Source organism: Danio rerio, chromosome 2, assembly GCF_049306965.1.
Source record: "Danio rerio strain Tuebingen ecotype United States chromosome 2, GRCz12tu, whole genome shotgun sequence".
In the NCBI taxonomy this organism is placed as follows: Eukaryota; Metazoa; Chordata; class Actinopteri; order Cypriniformes; family Danionidae; genus Danio; species Danio rerio.
The window spans coordinates 62397501-62416453 of record NC_133177.1 but is presented as its reverse complement, the minus strand read 5'-3'; the positions used below and the strand labels follow the sequence as shown (position 1 = coordinate 62416453).

Genomic DNA, 18953 nt, shown 5'->3' with positions numbered 1-18953 from the left:
AAAAAATAAGCTCTAAAACGTCACAAATGGAAAATCATGCTTCAAAGCGACAAAAACTGAAAATTATGTTCTAAAAAGTAAAAAAAAAAAAACTACGCTCTAAAGCGTCAAACATTAAAATTATGCTGTAAAACGTTAAAAAATGAAAAATGATGTTCTAAAATGTCAAAAACTGAAAATTTCGCTCTAAAACAACATAAACTGAAAATTACACCCTAAAACGTCATAAACTGAAAAGTACATACTGAACTGACATAAACCAAAAATGACGCTATAAAATTTAAAAATTAAAATTACGTTAAAAAACAAAAAAAATGAAAATTATGTTCTAAAATGTTAAAAACTAAAATTACACCCTTAAACGTCAAAAACTAAAAATTATGCTTTAAAACAATTTAAACTGAAAATTCTGTTCTAAAAGGTCAAAAAATTACTCTCAAGAGTGACAAAAACAGAAAATTACGCTCTAAAACATCACAAGCTAAAAAAATAAGCTCTAAAATGTCACAAATGGAAAATTACGTTCTAAAACAAAAAAAATGAAAATTATGTTCTAAAATGTTCAAAACTGAAAATTACACCCTTAAACGTCAAAAACTAAAAATTATGCTTTAAAACATAAAAACTGAAAACTATGCTCTAAAACATCATAAACTGAAAAGTACGCTCTGAACTGACACTAACCAAAAATTATGCTTATAAATGAAAAAAAAATTGCATTAGAAATCATAAAAAAATTAAAATTATGTTCTAAAACGTTAAAAGCTGAAAAATTATGCTCTGAAACAATATAAACTGAAAATTCTGTTCTAAAAGGTCAAAAACTGAAAATTACCCTCAAGAGTGACAAACTAAAAATTACGCTCTAAAACAGCAAAAACTGAAAATTATGTGCTAAAGTGTCATTAGCTGAAAATTATGCTCTAAAACGTCAAAAACAAAAAATTACGCTCTAAAACAGCAAAAACTGAAAATTACGCTCTAAAACGTCATTAGCTGAAAATTATGCTCTAAAATGTCAAAAACTGAAAATTATGCTCTAAAACATCATAAATTGAAAAGTACGCTCTGAACTGACATAAACCAAAAATTACGCTATAAAATTAAAAAAATGAAAATTGTGTTATAAAACAAACTAAAAATTATGCTCTAAAACGTTAAAAACTAAAATTTACGCTCTAAAACAATATAAACTGAAAATTCTGTTCTAAAAGGTCAAAAAATTACTCTCAAGAGTGACAAAAACAGAAAATTACTCTCTAAAACATCACAAGCTAAAAAAATAAGCTCTAAAATGTCACAAATGGAAAATTACGCTTTAAAACAGCAAAAACCGAAAATTATGTTCTAAAACGTCATTAGCTGAAAATTATGCTCTAAAACGTCAAAAATGAAAAATTACGCTCTAAAACGTCATTAGCTGAAAATTACGCTCTAAAACGTCAAAAATGGAAAATTACGCTCTAAAACGTCATTACCTGAAAATTATGCTCTAAAACGTCAAAAACTAAAAATTACGCTCTAAAACAGCAAAAACTGAAAATGACGCTCTAAAACGTCATTAGCTGAAAATTATGCTCTAAAATGTCAAAAACTGAAAAATATGCTCTAAAACATCATAAATTGAAAAGTACGCTCTGAACTGACATAAACCAAAAATTACGCTATAAAATGAAAAAAATGAAAATTGTGTTATAAAACAAACTAAAAATTATGTTCTAAAACGTTAAAAACTAAAAATTACGCTCTAAAACAATATAAACTGAAAATTCTGTTTTAAAAGGTCAAAAAATTACTCTCAAGAGTAACAAAAACAGAAAATTACGCTCTAAAACATCACAAGCTAAAAAAATAAGCTCTAAAATGTCAGAAATGGAAAATTACGCTCTAAAACGACAAAAACTGAAAATTATGTTCTAAAAAGTAAAAAATAAAATTACGCTCTAAAACGTCAAACATTAAAATTATGCTCTAAAACGTCAAAAACGAAAAATTATGTTCTAAAACGTCAAAAACTGAAAATTATGTTCTAAAACATCAAAAATTGAAAATTTCGCTCTAAAACATCAAAAACTGAAAATTTCGCTCTAAAACAACATAAACTGAAAATTATACCCTAAAACTTCAAAAACTGAAAATTAAGCCCTAAAACGTCATAAACTGAAAAGTACATAATGAACTGACATAAACCAAAAATTACGCTATAAAATAAAAAAAATTTAAATTACGTTATAAAACAAAAAAAATGAAAATTATGTTCTAAAACGTTAAAAACTGAAAATTACACCCTAAAACGTCAAAAACTAAAAATTATGCTCTAAAACAATATAAACTGAAAATTCTTTTCTAAAAGGTCAAAAACTGAAAATTACCCTCAAGAGTGACAAAAACTAAAAATTACGCTCTAAAACAGCAAAAACTGAAAATTATGTTCTAAAACGTCATTAGCTGAAAATTATGCTCTAAAACGTCAAAAATGAAAAATTACGCTCTAAAACGTCATTAGCTGAAAATTACGCTCTAAAACGTCAAAAATGGAAAATTACGCTCTAAAACGTCATTACCTGAAAATTATGCTTTAAAACGTCAAAAACTAAAAATTACGCTCTAAAACAGCAAAAACTGAAAATTACGCTCTAAAACAGCAAAAACTAAAAATTACGCTCTAAAACAGCAAAAACTGAAAATTATGTTCTAAAACGTCATTAGCTGAAAATTATGCTCTAAAACGTCAAAAATGAAAAATTACGCTCTAAAACGTCATTAGCTGAAAATTACGCTCTAAAACGTCAAAAATGGAAAATTACGCTCTAAAACGTCATTACCTGAAAATTATGCTTTAAAACGTCAAAAACTAAAAATTACGCTCTAAAACAGCAAAAACTGAAAATTACGCTCTAAAACAGCAAAAACTAAAAATTACGCTCTAAAACAGCAAAAACTGAAAATTATGTTCTAAAACGTCATTAGCTGAAAATTATGCTCTAAAACGTCATTAGCTGAAAATTATGCTCTAAAACGTCAAAAATGAAAAATTACGCTCTAAAACATCATTAGCTGAAAATGACGCTCTAAAACGTCAAAAAATGGAAAATTACGCTCTAAAATGTCATTAGCTGAAAATGACGCTCTAAAACGTCAAAAATGGAAAATTACGCTCTAAAATGACAAAAACTGAAAATTACGCTCTAAAACAGCAAAAACTAAAAATTACGCTCTAAAACAGCAAAAACTGAAAATTATTCTCTAAAACATCAAAAACTGAAAATTTCGCTCTAAAACAACATAAACTGAAAATTATACCCTAAAACTTCAAAAACTGAAAATTAAGCCCTAAAACGTCATAAACTGAAAAGTACATAATGAACTGACATAAACCAAAAATTACGCTATAAAATAAAAAAAATTTAAATTACGTTATAAAACAAAAAAAATGAAAATTATGTTCTAAAACGTTAAAAACTGAAAATTACACCCTAAAACGTCAAAAACTAAAAATTATGCTCTAAAACAATATAAACTGAAAATTCTGTTCTAAAAGGTCAAAAACTGAAAATTACCCTCAAGAGTGACAAAAACTAAAAATTACGCTCTAAAACAGCAAAAACTGAAAATTATGTTCTAAAACGTCATTAGCTGAAAATTATGCTCTAAAACGTCAAAAATGAAAAATTACGCTCTAAAACGTCATTAGCTGAAAATTACGCTCTAAAACGTCAAAAATGGAAAATTACGCTCTAAAACGTCATTACCTGAAAATTATGCTTTAAAACGTCAAAAACTAAAAATTACGCTCTAAAGGAGAAGCACTTTAGCAGCATCTAGAACAGCAGCCTGTAAGTACATTTAAGATTTGTTTCAGTTGTTGTGTATGGTTTGAGGACTTGTTTCCAGCTGTTTGTGTAAAGTTGTAGGACATTTAAACTTGCTTTCAGTTGTGTATAATACTAGAAGTTGTTTAGCCACTGTTTCCTTGGTTACTATAAGAGCTTGTGTAGCGAACGCAGACGCGGTTCGCGTCGTCCGCCTCAGTTTCGGCCCTTGTTTTGACTCGGGAGGCGTGTCCAAACGCCAGGTAACCACTATATAGTGAGCACGGTAGCATTAGTCGGCAGGAGAAGCACTTTAGCAGCATCTAGAACAGCAGCCTGTAAGTACATTTAAGATTTGTTTCAGTTGTTGTGTATGGTTTGAGGACTTGTTTCCAGCTGTTTGTGTAAAGTTGTAGGACATTTAAACTTGCTTTCAGTTGTGTATAATACTAGAAGTTGTTTAGCCACTGTTTCCTTGGTTACTATAAGAGCTTGTGTAGCGAACGCAGACGCGGTTCGCGTCGTCCGCCTCAGTTTCGGCCCTTGTTTTGACTCTCGAGGCGTGTCCAGCTGAATTCAATCAGCTAGTGCTTTGGGGTTATATAAACAACTAGTTCACCGCGGCAGCGGTCGCGGCAGCCTCGTGTGAAGACCGACGAGGGTAAAGACCATCGACTCTACCTGCGCGACTCCACCGAGCAAAGACACCGACAAAGCACTTGAGTACTTTACTGTATTGTTTTACTTCACACTTATTTTTTGTTGTCAGTGCACTTTTATTATGTGTTTTCTAATTCCTGTTGTTACTAACACTCGCAAAACACGGGAGGTGCGCTGCAGGCGTAATCCTCACAACCTTCGTTCAATACATGTATCTACTATTTCACAACTCTCTCTCTCCGTGGGCCTCTGGAATTGTCAATCAGCTGTTAACAAGGCTGATTTTATTACCTCCATAGCTACATATTCTGACTATAATCTCATGGCTCTAACTGAGACCTGGTTGAGGCCGGAGGACACTGCTACACATGCTACTCTTTCTGCTAATTTCTCTTTTTCCCACACTCCTCGTCAGACAGGGAGAGGGGGTGGGACTGGACTACTAATTTCCAAAGAATGGAAATTTACTCTGATACCGTCCCTGCCAACAATCAGCTCCTTTGAATTCCATGCAGTCACCATTATCCACCCCTTCTACATAAATGTGGTTGTCATCTACCGCCCACCAGGTAAATTAGGTCACTTCCTAGATGAACTGGATGTTCTTCTCTCATCTTTTTCTAATTTTGCCACTCCCTTATTGGTGCTAGGTGACTTCAACATTTACGTTGACAAACCGCAAGCTGCAGACTTTCAGACTCTGCTTGCCTCTTTTGACCTAAAAAGAGCACCTACTTCTGCTACCCACAAATCAGGTAATCAGCTAGACCTTATTTACACACGACACTGCTTCACTGATCAAACAATAGTAACTCCACTACAAATATCTGATCATTTCCTTCTGTCTCTCAACATCCACATTACTCCTGAGCCGCCACACACTCCAACACTGGTTACCTTTCGCAGAAACCTACGATCTCTCTCACCCAATAGACTATCCACCATTGTTTCAGACTCTCTTCCTCCATCTCGCAAACTCACTGCACTTGATTCGAACAGTGCCACTAATACACTCTGCTCCACACTAGCATCATGTCTAGACCGATTATGTCCTCTTGCATCCAGGCCAGCCCGTGCCAGTCCTCCTGCACCCTGGCTCTCGGATGCTCTCCGTGAGCATCGCTCAAAACTTCGGGCTGCAGAGAGAATTTGGCGGAAAACTAAAAATCCTGCACATCTCTTAACATACCAAACTCTTCTGTCCTCTTTCTCAGCTGAGGTTACTTCTGCAAAGCAGACGTATTACCGTCTGAAAATCAACAATGCCACTAATCCTCGCCTACTTTTTAAAACATTTTCCTCCCTCCTCTATCCTCCTCCTCCACCCGCATCCTCCACACTTACTACTGATGACTTTGCTACATTCTTCTGCACCAAAACTGCAAAAATCAGTGCTCAATTTGCTGCACCTACAACAAACACGCAAGATACAACACCAACACCACACACACTCACCTCTTTTTCTCAGCTCTCTGAGTCTGAGGTGTCCAAACTTGTGCTATCTAGCCATGCAACCACCTGTCCACTCGATCCCATTCCCTCTCATCTCTTGCAAGCCATCTCTCCTGCAGTCATACCAACACTGACTCACATAATTAACACATCTCTTGACTCTGGTTTATTCCCCACTACATTTAAGCAGGCTAGGGTAACCCCACTGCTAAAGAAACCCAACCTGGACCATACGCTACTTGAAAACTACAGACCAGTATCCCTGCTTCCATTCATGGCCAAGATTCTGGAGAAAGTAGTGTTCAATCAAGTCCTGGACTTTCTTACTCAAAACAATCTCATGGACAACAAGCAATCCGGCTTTAAGAAAGGCCACTCAACTGAGACTGCCCTGCTCTCGGTCGTGGAGGATCTCAGACTGGCTAAAGCAGACTCTAAATCATCAGTCCTCATTTTGCTGGACTTGTCAGCTGCTTTTGACACTGTCAACCACCAGATCCTGCTATCTACGCTTGAGTCACTGGGCGTTGCGGGCACTGTTATACAATGGTTTAGATCTTACCTCTCTGACAGGTCATTCAGGGTGTCTTGGAGGGGAGAGGTGTCCAACCTACAGCATCTAAACACTGGGGTACCTCAAGGCTCTGTTCTTGGGCCACTTCTCTTCTCCATCTACACATCATCTCTAGGACCAGTCATCCAGAGACATGGATTCTCCTACCACTGCTATGCTGATGACACCCAGCTATACCTCTCTTTTCATCCTGATGATCCCTCGGTTCCAGCTCGTATCTCAGCCTGCCTGTTGGATATTTCACACTGGATGAAAGATCATCATCTTCAGCTGAACCTCGCAAAAACGGAAATGCTTGTAGTTTCTGCCAACCCGACTCTACACCATAACTTTTCAATCCAGATGGATGGGGCAACCATTACTGCATCCAAAATGGTGAAAAGCCTTGGAGTAACGATTGATGACCAACTAAACTTCTCTGACCACATTTCTAGAACTGCTCGATCGTGCAGATTTGCACTCTATAACATCAGAAAGATCCGACCCTTCTTATCTGAACATGCAGCTCAACTCCTTGTTCAAGCTCTTGTTCTCTCCAAACTGGATTACTGCAACTCTCTACTAGCTGGGCTTCCAGCTAACTCTATCAAGCCTCTTCAACTGCTCCAGAATGCAGCAGCACGAGTTGTCTTCAATGAACCTAAACGAGCACATGTCACTCCGCTGCTAGTCCGTTTGCACTGGCTGCCAGTTGCTGCTCGCATCAAATTCAAAACTCTGATGTTTGCCTACAAAGTGACTTCTGGCCTAGCACCTTCTTATCTGCACTCACTTCTGCAGATCTATGTGCCCTCCAGAAACTTGCGTTCTGTGAATGAACGTCGCCTCGTGGTTCCATCCCAAAGAGGGAAAAAATCACTTTCGCGAACGCTCACGCTCAATCTGCCCAGTTGGTGGAATGAACTCCCTAACTGCATCAGAACAGCAGAGTCACTCGCTATTTTCAAGAAACGACTAAAAACTCAACTATTTAGTCTCCACTTCACTTCCTAAGCTGCAATTGCCTCTTTGAATATCACACTAATTGTACAAAAAAAAAAAAAAAAAAAAAAACTACTAACACTTCCCTTCTTAGACTTTACAGACCTGAAACTTGCCTTTAGTACTTATTCATTGTTGCTCTTAGTTGTGTAAATTGCTTCCTTGTCCTCATTTGTAAGTCGCTTTGGATAAAAGCGTCTGCTAAATGACTAAATGTAAATGTAAATGTAAAACAGCAAAAACTGAAAATTACGCTCTAAAACAGCAAAAACTAAAAATTACGCTCTAAAACAGCAAAAACTGAAAATTATGTTCTAAAACGTCATTAGCTGAAAATTATGCTCTAAAACGTCATTAGCTGAAAATTATGCTCTAAAACGTCAAAAATGAAAAATTACGCTCTAAAACATCATTAGCTGAAAATGACGCTCTAAAACGTCAAAAAATGGAAAATTACGCTCTAAAATGTCATTAGCTGAAAATGACGCTCTAAAACGTCAAAAATGGAAAATTACGCTCTAAAATGACAAAAACTGAAAATTACGCTCTAAAACAGCAAAAACTAAAAATTACGCTCTAAAACAGCAAAAACTGAAAATTATTCTCTAAAACATCAAAAACGGAAAATTTCGCTCTAAAACAACATAAACTGAAAATTATACCCTAAAACTTCAAAAACTGAAAATTAAGCCCTAAAACGTCATAAACTGAAAAGTACATAATGAACTGACATAAACCAAAAATTACGCTATAAAATAAAAAAAATTTAAATTACGTTATAAAACAAAAAAAATGAAAATTATGTTCTAAAACGTTAAAAACTGAAAATTACACCCTAAAACGTCAAAAACTAAAAATTATGCTCTAAAACAATATAAACTGAAAATTCTGTTCTAAAAGGTCAAAAACTGAAAATTACCCTCAAGAGTGACAAAAACTAAAAATTACGCTCTAAAACAGCAAAAACTGAAAATTATGTTCTAAAACGTCATTAGCTGAAAATTATGCTCTAAAACGTCAAAAATGAAAAATTACGCTCTAAAACGTCATTAGCTGAAAATTACGCTCTAAAACGTCAAAAATGGAAAATTACGCTCTAAAACGTCATTACCTGAAAATTATGCTTTAAAACGTCAAAAACTAAAAATTACGCTCTAAAACAGCAAAAACTGAAAATTACGCTCTAAAACAGCAAAAACTAAAAATTACGCTCTAAAACAGCAAAAACTGAAAATTATGTTCTAAAACGTCATTAGCTGAAAATTATGCTCTAAAACGTCATTAGCTGAAAATTACGCTCTAAAACGTCAAAAATGGAAAATTACGCTCTAAAACGTCATTACCTGAAAATTATGCTTTAAAACGTCAAAAACTAAAAATTACGCTCTAAAACAGCAAAAACTGAAAATTACGCTCTAAAACAGCAAAAACTAAAAATTACGCTCTAAAACAGCAAAAACTGAAAATTATGTTCTAAAACGTCATTAGCTGAAAATTATGCTCTAAAACGTCATTAGCTGAAAATTATGCTCTAAAACGTGAAAAATGAAAAATTACGCTCTAAAACATCATTAGCTGAAAATGACGCTCTAAAACGTCAAAAATGGAAAATTACGCTCTAAAATGTCATTAGCTGAAAATGACGCTCTAAAACGTCAAAAATGGAAAATTACGCTCTAAAATGACAAAAACTGAAAATTATCCTCTAAAACATCAAAAAAGAAAATTACGCTCTAAAATGACAAAAACTGAAAATTACGCTCTAAAACAGCAAAAACTAAAAATTACGCTCTAAAACAGCAAAAACTGAAAATTATTCTCTAAAACGTCATTAGCTGAAAATTATGCTCTAAAACGTCAAAAATGAAAAATTACGCTCTAAAACGTCATTAGCTGAAAATTACGCTCTAAAACGTCAAAAATGGAAAATTACGCTCTAAAACGTCATTACCTGAAAATTATGCTTTAAAACGTCAAAAACTAAAAATTACGCTCTAAAACAGCAAAAACTGAAAATTACGCTCTAAAACAGCAAAAACTAAAAATTACGCTCTAAAACAGCAAAAACTGAAAATTATGTTCTAAAACGTCATTAGCTGAAAATTATGCTCTAAAACGTCATTAGCTGAAAATTATGCTCTAAAACGTCAAAAATGAAAAATTACGCTCTAAAACATCATTAGCTGAAAATGACGCTCTAAAACGTCAAAAAATGGAAAATTACGCTCTAAAATGTCATTAGCTGAAAATGACGCTCTAAAACGTCAAAAATGGAAAATTACGCTCTAAAATGACAAAAACTGAAAATTACGCTCTAAAACAGCAAAAACTAAAAATTACGCTCTAAAACAGCAAAAACTGAAAATTATTCTCTAAAACATCAAAAACTGAAAATTTCGCTCTAAAACAACATAAACTGAAAATTATACCCTAAAACTTCAAAAACTGAAAATTAAGCCCTAAAACGTCATAAACTGAAAAGTACATAATGAACTGACATAAACCAAAAATTACGCTATAAAATAAAAAAAATTTAAATTACGTTATAAAACAAAAAAAATGAAAATTATGTTCTAAAACGTTAAAAACTGAAAATTACACCCTAAAACGTCAAAAACTAAAAATTATGCTCTAAAACAATATAAACTGAAAATTCTGTTCTAAAAGGTCAAAAACTGAAAATTACCCTCAAGAGTGACAAAAACTAAAAATTACGCTCTAAAACAGCAAAAACTGAAAATTATGTTCTAAAACGTCATTAGCTGAAAATTATGCTCTAAAACGTCAAAAATGAAAAATTACGCTCTAAAACGTCATTAGCTGAAAATTACGCTCTAAAACGTCAAAAATGGAAAATTACGCTCTAAAACGTCATTACCTGAAAATTATGCTTTAAAACGTCAAAAACTAAAAATTACGCTCTAAAACAGCAAAAACTAAAAATTACGCTCTAAAACAGCAAAAACTAAAAATTACGCTCTAAAACAGCAAAAACTGAAAATTATGTTCTAAAACGTCATTAGCTGAAAATTATGCTCTAAAACGTCATTAGCTGAAAATTACGCTCTAAAACGTCAAAAATGGAAAATTACGCTCTAAAACGTCATTACCTGAAAATTATGCTTTAAAACGTCAAAAACTAAAAATTACGCTCTAAAACAGCAAAAACTGAAAATTACGCTCTAAAACAGCAAAAACTAAAAATTACGCTCTAAAACAGCAAAAACTGAAAATTATGTTCTAAAACGTCATTAGCTGAAAATTATGCTCTAAAACGTCATTAGCTGAAAATTATGCTCTAAAACGTGAAAAATGAAAAATTACGCTCTAAAACATCATTAGCTGAAAATGACGCTCTAAAACGTCAAAAATGGAAAATTACGCTCTAAAATGTCATTAGCTGAAAATGACGCTCTAAAACGTCAAAAATGGAAAATTACGCTCTAAAATGACAAAAACTGAAAATTATCCTCTAAAACATCAAAAAAGAAAATTACGCTCTAAAATGACAAAAACTGAAAATTACGCTCTAAAACAGCAAAAACTAAAAATTACGCTCTAAAACAGCAAAAACTGAAAATTATTCTCTAAAACGTCATTAGCTGAAAATTATGCTCTAAAACGTCAAAAATGAAAAATTACGCTCTAAAACGTCATTAGCTGAAAATTACGCTCTAAAACGTCAAAAATGGAAAATTACGCTCTAAAACGTCATTACCTGAAAATTATGCTTTAAAACGTCAAAAACTAAAAATTACGCTCTAAAACAGCAAAAACTGAAAATTACGCTCTAAAACAGCAAAAACTAAAAATTACGCTCTAAAACAGCAAAAACTGAAAATTATGTTCTAAAACGTCATTAGCTGAAAATTATGCTCTAAAACGTCATTAGCTGAAAATTATGCTCTAAAACGTCAAAAATGAAAAATTACGCTCTAAAACATCATTAGCTGAAAATGACGCTCTAAAACGTCAAAAAATGGAAAATTACGCTCTAAAATGTCATTAGCTGAAAATGACGCTCTAAAACGTCAAAAATGGAAAATTACGCTCTAAAATGACAAAAACTGAAAATTACGCTCTAAAACAGCAAAAACTAAAAATTACGCTCTAAAACAGCAAAAACTGAAAATTATTCTCTAAAACATCAAAAACGGAAAATTTCGCTCTAAAACAACATAAACTGAAAATTATACCCTAAAACTTCAAAAACTGAAAATTAAGCCCTAAAACGTCATAAACTGAAAAGTACATAATGAACTGACATAAACCAAAAATTACGCTATAAAATAAAAAAAATTTAAATTACGTTATAAAACAAAAAAAATGAAAATTATGTTCTAAAACGTTAAAAACTGAAAATTACACCCTAAAACGTCAAAAACTAAAAATTATGCTCTAAAACAATATAAACTGAAAATTCTGTTCTAAAAGGTCAAAAACTGAAAATTACCCTCAAGAGTGACAAAAACTAAAAATTACGCTCTAAAACAGCAAAAACTGAAAATTATGTTCTAAAACGTCATTAGCTGAAAATTATGCTCTAAAACGTCAAAAATGAAAAATTACGCTCTAAAACGTCATTAGCTGAAAATTACGCTCTAAAACGTCAAAAATGGAAAATTACGCTCTAAAACGTCATTACCTGAAAATTATGCTTTAAAACGTCAAAAACTAAAAATTACGCTCTAAAACAGCAAAAACTGAAAATTACGCTCTAAAACAGCAAAAACTAAAAATTACGCTCTAAAACAGCAAAAACTGAAAATTATGTTCTAAAACGTCATTAGCTGAAAATTATGCTCTAAAACGTCATTAGCTGAAAATTATGCTCTAAAACGTCAAAAATGAAAAATTACGCTCTAAAACATCATTAGCTGAAAATGACGCTCTAAAACGTCAAAAATGGAAAATTACGCTCTAAAATGTCATTAGCTGAAAATGACGCTCTAAAACGTCAAAAATGGAAAATTACGCTCTAAAATGACAAAAACTGAAAATTACGCTCTAAAACAGCAAAAACTAAAAATTACGCTCTAAAACAGCAAAAACTGAAAATTATTCTCTAAAACGTCATTAGCTGAAAATTATGCTCTAAAACGTCAAAAATGAAAAATTACGCTCTAAAACGTCATTAGCTGAAAATTACGCTCTAAAACGTCAAAAATGGAAAATTACGCTATAAAACGACAAAACTGAAAGTTATGCTCTAAAAGCTTTAAAGTTTTAAGGCACCACAGAATGCGACTCCAGTGTTGTGCAGACTCAGTGTGATCTGATTACTGTGATTGTAAAAGTGTTTGAGTTTTCATGTTGTTTTGAGTTTTTGGGGTTTTCTTAGCCTCAACCTCAATAAAGACTGTAGGAATTAGTGCTGTTAGACATTACAGGCTGATGTTTTTGATGAAGGAGAGCTTTTAAACACTGTCTGATGTGGCTGAAGAGCTCCTTCAAGAGAAGCCATGTGTTTTTGTGACACATAAACCAGCTGTGGTCCACATGAGCTCGTAAAGTGTTCAATATAGAAATTCCTCTTCATGCAAAGACGTCGACTTATTATTAAAAGTGCTTTGCTAAATCCTCCACAACAGGAGCAGAATGAAGCATAGCATCTGACTTGATTTCAGCCCCATTAGCTGACTTTTAGAAAGTATGCTGTAATGTGTGAAACGAGTTACTGCCGTAAATGTTCCGTTGTTACAGTTTTAGAGCAAAAATGTTGACGTTTTAGAGGGTAATTTTCAGTTTTTGACACTAAGAGTGTAGTTTTAAATTTATGTTGTTTTAAAGCGTAATTTTCCACTTTTGATGTTTTAGAGGGTAATTTTCAGTTTTTGCCGTTTAGGAGTGTAATTTTCAGTTTTTGTCGTTTTAGAGTGTAATTTTTTAATTTTGTTGTTTTAGAGCGTAATATTCAGTTTTTGTCCTTTAACAGCGTAATTATCCGTTTTTGATGCTTTACAGCATAATTTTCAGTTTTAGCCATTTTAGAGCGTAATTTTTAGTTTTTGTCGATTTAGAGTGTATTTTTTAAATTTTGTTGTTTTAGAGCGTAATTTTCAGTTTTTGATATTTTAGAGCGTAATTATCCGTTTTTGACGCTTTAGAGGGTAATTTTCAGTTTTGTCGTTTTTGAATGTAATTTTCTAATTTTGTTGTTTTAGAGCGTAATATTCAGGTTTTGTCGTTTAAGAGAGTAATTTTCTGATTTTGACGTTTCAGGAAATAATTTTCCGATTTAGATTGTAATTTTCAGTTTTGTCGTTTAAGAGCATAAATTTCTGATTTTGTTTTAGAGTATAATTTTCATTTTTTTATGTTTTAGAGCATAATTTTCTGATTTTGTTGTTTTGAGTAAAATTTTTTGTTTTTTATGTTTTAGAGTTTAATTTTCTGATTTTGTTGTTTTAGAGAGTGATTTTTCGTTTCTGATGCTTTAGAAGGTAATTTTTCATTTTTGATGTCTATGAGCTTCATTTTCAGTTTTTTTTTTCATTTTTAGAGCATAATTTTCTGTTTTTGTTGTTTTAAAGCATAATTTTCAGTTTTTGATGTTTTAGAGAATAATTATCTGTTTTTGTCGTTTTAAAGCATAATTTCCTGTTTTTGACGTTTTAGAGGTTAATTTTCAGTTTTTGACGTTTTATTGAGTTATTTTCAGTTTTTCATGTTTTAGTGACTAATTTTCCATTTTTGATGTTTTCGAGTGTAATTTTCAGCTTTTACAGTTCAGCATTTAAACACTGTGGCTGTAGATCTTTTTCAAGAGAAGTCTGGTTTTAGTGACAAACAATTTGGCCATGAGCTTTGACTCGAAATTCCTCTTCATGCAAAACACTGACTTAATAAAACTACTTTTCAAAAGGTCCAGCAGAATGACATATGAGACCCGGAGTGTGTGTTTCCAGCATGTGGTGTTGATTTGATATGTGTGTGACGCCATCAGACTGCCATTAAACACACGCTCATTAACACACAGCTTTCCTGATTTAGCTGCAGAATCTGTGCCAGTGTGTGTGTGTGTTGATGCTGGTTTTCTGGGTGGATCATAGCCGCTGCGTTTCTGTGTGTGTGTCTGATGGCCGCGGTGCTGTGTTTTATTGATTGTGTATTAATAGATGCATGCCTGGTTTAGTCATCATGAATAATTTGCAGAAATTTATGGTTTAAACAGAGCTGCAAACGGAGGAACTTTTAATAATAAATATGCAATAAATTCGATAATTCAGTGCAGTATTTAAAGATTTCAGTGCATATTATTTAGTGTTTGCTGATGTAACCAGCCAGTGAAGTGCTGTGCAGATAAACCTCACTCCTCTGATCTCTAAAAGGCGCTCTAGAGGCCGCGGTCATCATTTGTAAGATTGAGTGATTCTGCAGTTTTTCGTAGTTTTAGTTCATAATTTTTAGTTTTAGTAAATAAATGTAAGTTTTTAGCTGAAGTTTTTGCCATGTTAGTGCATCAATTTCAGTTTTTGCAGATCATGTTTTGCACTTTTTTCATGCATAATTTATATCAGCGGTCTCAAACTCAAATTAGCCAATTTCAGTGATTAACAAGAAAAAAAGTGGAAACCTGACATTATGGATGCATCTTAGGATAACAGACATGTCACCAGTGATTATGCGAATCAGCATGTTTATCGTGTCGCACATCAGCTGCTGAAATATACCCGTGGCTGTTGTGTGTTAGACACACTCAGTCATTCTTCCACAGACTGTATATGCAGACAAATCTCCAGCTCTTTGTTTCATGTTGTGCCTATAAGGTCCTTGAGCCCTGGGCTCCCTTCCGTTTGCAGGGCGAGAAGGGAGCTCTGAGCTCAGGTAGGTCTCGAGAACTTCCTTCTTGGTGACAGAAAATGAATGCTATGATGAGATATAATGCAGGATGAGAGATTGACTGTAGTGCTAAATTTAGATTGATCAATTCACTTGTGCATGTGTTTGGAATGTGGGAGGAAACCGGAGGACCCGGGGGAAACCCACGCGAGCACGGGAAGAACATGCAAACTTTGCACAGAACCGACCGCCAGCCTGTTAACGGACTAGAACCGCTGACATTCTTGCTGTTAGGCAACAGTGCTAACTACTGAGCCACCGTGCCACCCTATGAAGGAAAAGGTGGAGGAGTAGGGGTGGAAGGGGGGATTCCTCAAATCGAAGATGACTGTAGTGAGAAACCCTGGCTCTTTATAGTGGGTTAGGAATCGTCTGATTGGTGGATCATACATAGCTAATGCAGAACCAGCCGTGTTCAATCATAATCACATGATCATCTCCAAATTAGTTTATAAATAAACTTTACTTAGTGACTTTACTGGCGATTGTTCTTCTCAATATCTTTCTCTCAAGAGTTCACACTTAGCTGATGATTGATAGTAAAGCTAGTTTGGCGTGCTGTCCTGGGAGAGAGCCCTGAGCTTATAAGATCCTCGAGCCCTGGGCTCCCTCCTATTGCAAGGCGAGAGGAGAGTTTGAGCTCAGGTAGATCTCAATGACTCCCCCTCCTGCTTATTGTAGCTAAGTGTCTGATATGGATGCTGGAAGGTGTACTCAGAGCTTAGCTAAAATACTTTGGATTAATTGTTCAGGGTGCCTGTTTTTGAACTGTGGGAGGAAACTGGAGGACCCGGGGAAAACCCAAGTGAGCACGAGGAGAACGAGCAAAACAGAACAGAAGTGTCGCCTGGTTTGGAAGGGAATTAAAGCAGGGGCATTCTTGCTGTGAGGCAACAGCGCTAATCTCTGGCCACCGTGACGCTCATTTGAAAGGAGGGAAAGTAGGGTTGGGTGGGGGGGGGTTTCTTCAAGACGAAGATATTGAGATGAGAAAAGTCTGGTTATTGATAGTGGGTTACGGATCGTCTGATAGGATAATCAGTCGTTAGCTAAAGTTGGAACAGCTGTGAACAATCATAAGCACGTGATCCTCTCGAAATATGTTTATAAGTAAACTTCACTTTTTGTAAAACTACAACAAAGAGGAGGAAAGTATGAGCATATTCACTGTAACATGTTCAAGCAGCAGTACAATTTCACTAAGTGATCAAATCTTAATATGCATACCCAGGTGAAAAAAAAAAAAACTTAAATGCAACTAAAATACACTTAAATAACGCAAATACATTTTTAGTACATTGTAATTTTTTGTGTTAAATAAAAGTTTGATGGTTTTACACTATAAATATACTGATTAAAAGTATGTTTATACTTCAGTAGGACTTTACTACACTTGACAAAAGTATACTAAATACCAGAAATACTTAAATAAATGTTTAGTGTACTACAATAAAGTACACTACAGAGAAAACATCCAGAAGAGTTTTATTAGAGTGTTTTTCAAAAGTGTGCTTTAAATGCTTTAAACATGAGTTGATTTTAGTACACTGTTTACATACTAATCCTAAGTTTAAAATAAGTTAATATATAAAAAAATGTATTAGTAATGTATTGTAGTAGCAGTACATTTTCCCAAAAGCTGTACTTAAGTACACTTAATATGAATGCAATATTATCACTAACACTTAATTTTATTTTGAGTGTGGTCATTTTAAGTGTACATTAAATTGACTTTATTAAAAATCTATTAGTAATGTATTGTAGTAGAAGTACATTTACACAAAATGTCTTTACATTTCACATATGTGCTGTAATGTTGCATCTTATTTATATTTTTGTGTTCTCAGTTTTTGCTATGTTTTTGTTCTCTCCCATAAGGTATTTTTGGACTTGTGGTTTATTGCACAAAAAGATTAAAGTGTTTTGATGAAGCACAGATGCTGTTTTCTTTGTACACACAGTTTGCCTTCAAAATATATTATTTAAATAAATGTTTAGTATGTTAATAGCACATTTTAGATCAGCTTCATGGTGTCTCATAATAGTACTGTTGAGTACACTTAGATGTCCTTAATACTAATTTTTAGTACATTAAATACAAAATTAGTTTGGGAAAATAGAGCACTTTTAATACAGTATTTAGCACACTTTATTTACAATTTGTATTATATTACTACTATATAGTAATATAATAGTAGTAGTACTATATACTACTATTATATTACTACTATATATTACTACTATACTTTAAATTAGTCATGAATATAATGAAATGTTTAAAATTAGGGTTCAAGTGTATTTCTAGTTGTAGCTAAATATATTTTTTTAAATACAGATATAGTATGTTAAAAGCAGATTTTAGTTCAATTTCAGGGTGTCTCAATAGCAATAGCTCAACACCTGCCTGGAGGTTTCAAGTATACCTTGTGAAGCTGCGGTCACACTTCACTCTTCTCCCCATAAACTTCCATTCATACGCAGGCGAATGCGTCAGACCGGAAATGCAGGGTCATGCGTCAAGTTTCGCAGGTTTCTGCGGTGCAAAGTTTAAGCTTGGTGAACTCTGACCTCCGAAATCGCGTCACTTGACTGCGTGAGACCAGTCGAGGATCAAAACACGACCTCTCTGGACAGAAATGTAAAACATGGAGCAATCGCTCGCTTTTTAATGTCTAATAATCGTGTTTATTCCCGCCCCTTTTCACAGCGCTGTCTAACAGAATATCACACACAAATTTTAGTGTGACCGCAGCATAAGACCTTGATTAGCTGGTTCATGTGTGTTTGATTAGGGTTGGAGCTAAAATCTGCAGGACACCGATGCTCCAGGAACAAGTTTGGTGACCCCTGTTTTAGAGCATCATTTCAAATTTTGGCGGTTTTAGTTAATCATTTTTATTTTTGCAGATTGAGGGCTCTATCATACACCCGGCGCAGTGTGGCGCAAGGCGTGGCGCAGTAGTCTTTTGGTAGTTTCAGCTTGGCCCAAGAGTCATTTTGAGGCGTTGCGCTACGCTGTTTAAATAGCAAATGCATTAGCGCTCATTTGTGCGCCCATAGGCGTTCTGGTCTAAAAATGGATGGCGTTCTGAGGCGGACCGCTGGCGCGTTGCTATTTTGAGAAACTATAATAGATTTTTCATTAGACCAAAACTAACCCGGTCTAAACTCTCGCTTACACACTGCTTAATACACACAAGAGAGCAATAGGCAAATATCTTTACATATGAAAACTTTTAAATATTAAGGATATATATAGGATATAATAAGAATAGATATAGAATATGAATATAAAGGATTAAAATATTACAAAACATATTATTTTCTAGCCGACATAAATATGAAAAATCACTGCTTTTATGTCTTCTTCATCTCGGGAGGCTTTTTCAGTTCATTCATAACAATTTGCTTTTGTATAATGTTATTATTATTAGCAGTATTATTTATTATATCCATATTTATATTTTTTTATTAAAAACAAGCTTAGATTTGCCCACCTGTCAGGTTTTAGGATATGTGTTTTAGGATATAACTCAGTATTTTGAGCACACTTCATTATTATTGTTCATTTATTAGTTTGCTGGAGATTAGAACTGAATTTAGAAATAGTTTTGACACGAATATTTATAATT

At 33.7% G+C, this 18953-nt stretch overlaps 2 protein-coding genes across 2 annotated transcripts in view; both read left to right on the top strand.

Moving 5' to 3' along the window:
- LOC100332639 (protein APCDD1-like) overlaps nt 1–18953 on the top strand; it is a 47954-nt gene that overhangs the window by 17755 nt on the left and 11246 nt on the right. The gene's annotated exons all lie outside the window — the stretch shown is intronic.
- On the top strand, nt 3800–8253 carry LOC141379219 (uncharacterized). The gene is made up of 2 exons (XM_073932264.1): nt 3800–5041; nt 5123–8253. Exons 1-2 carry the CDS (start codon nt 4594–4596, stop codon nt 7489–7491), a joined length of 2817 nt encoding a protein of 938 aa, XP_073788365.1. The 5' UTR covers nt 3800–4593; the 3' UTR covers nt 7492–8253.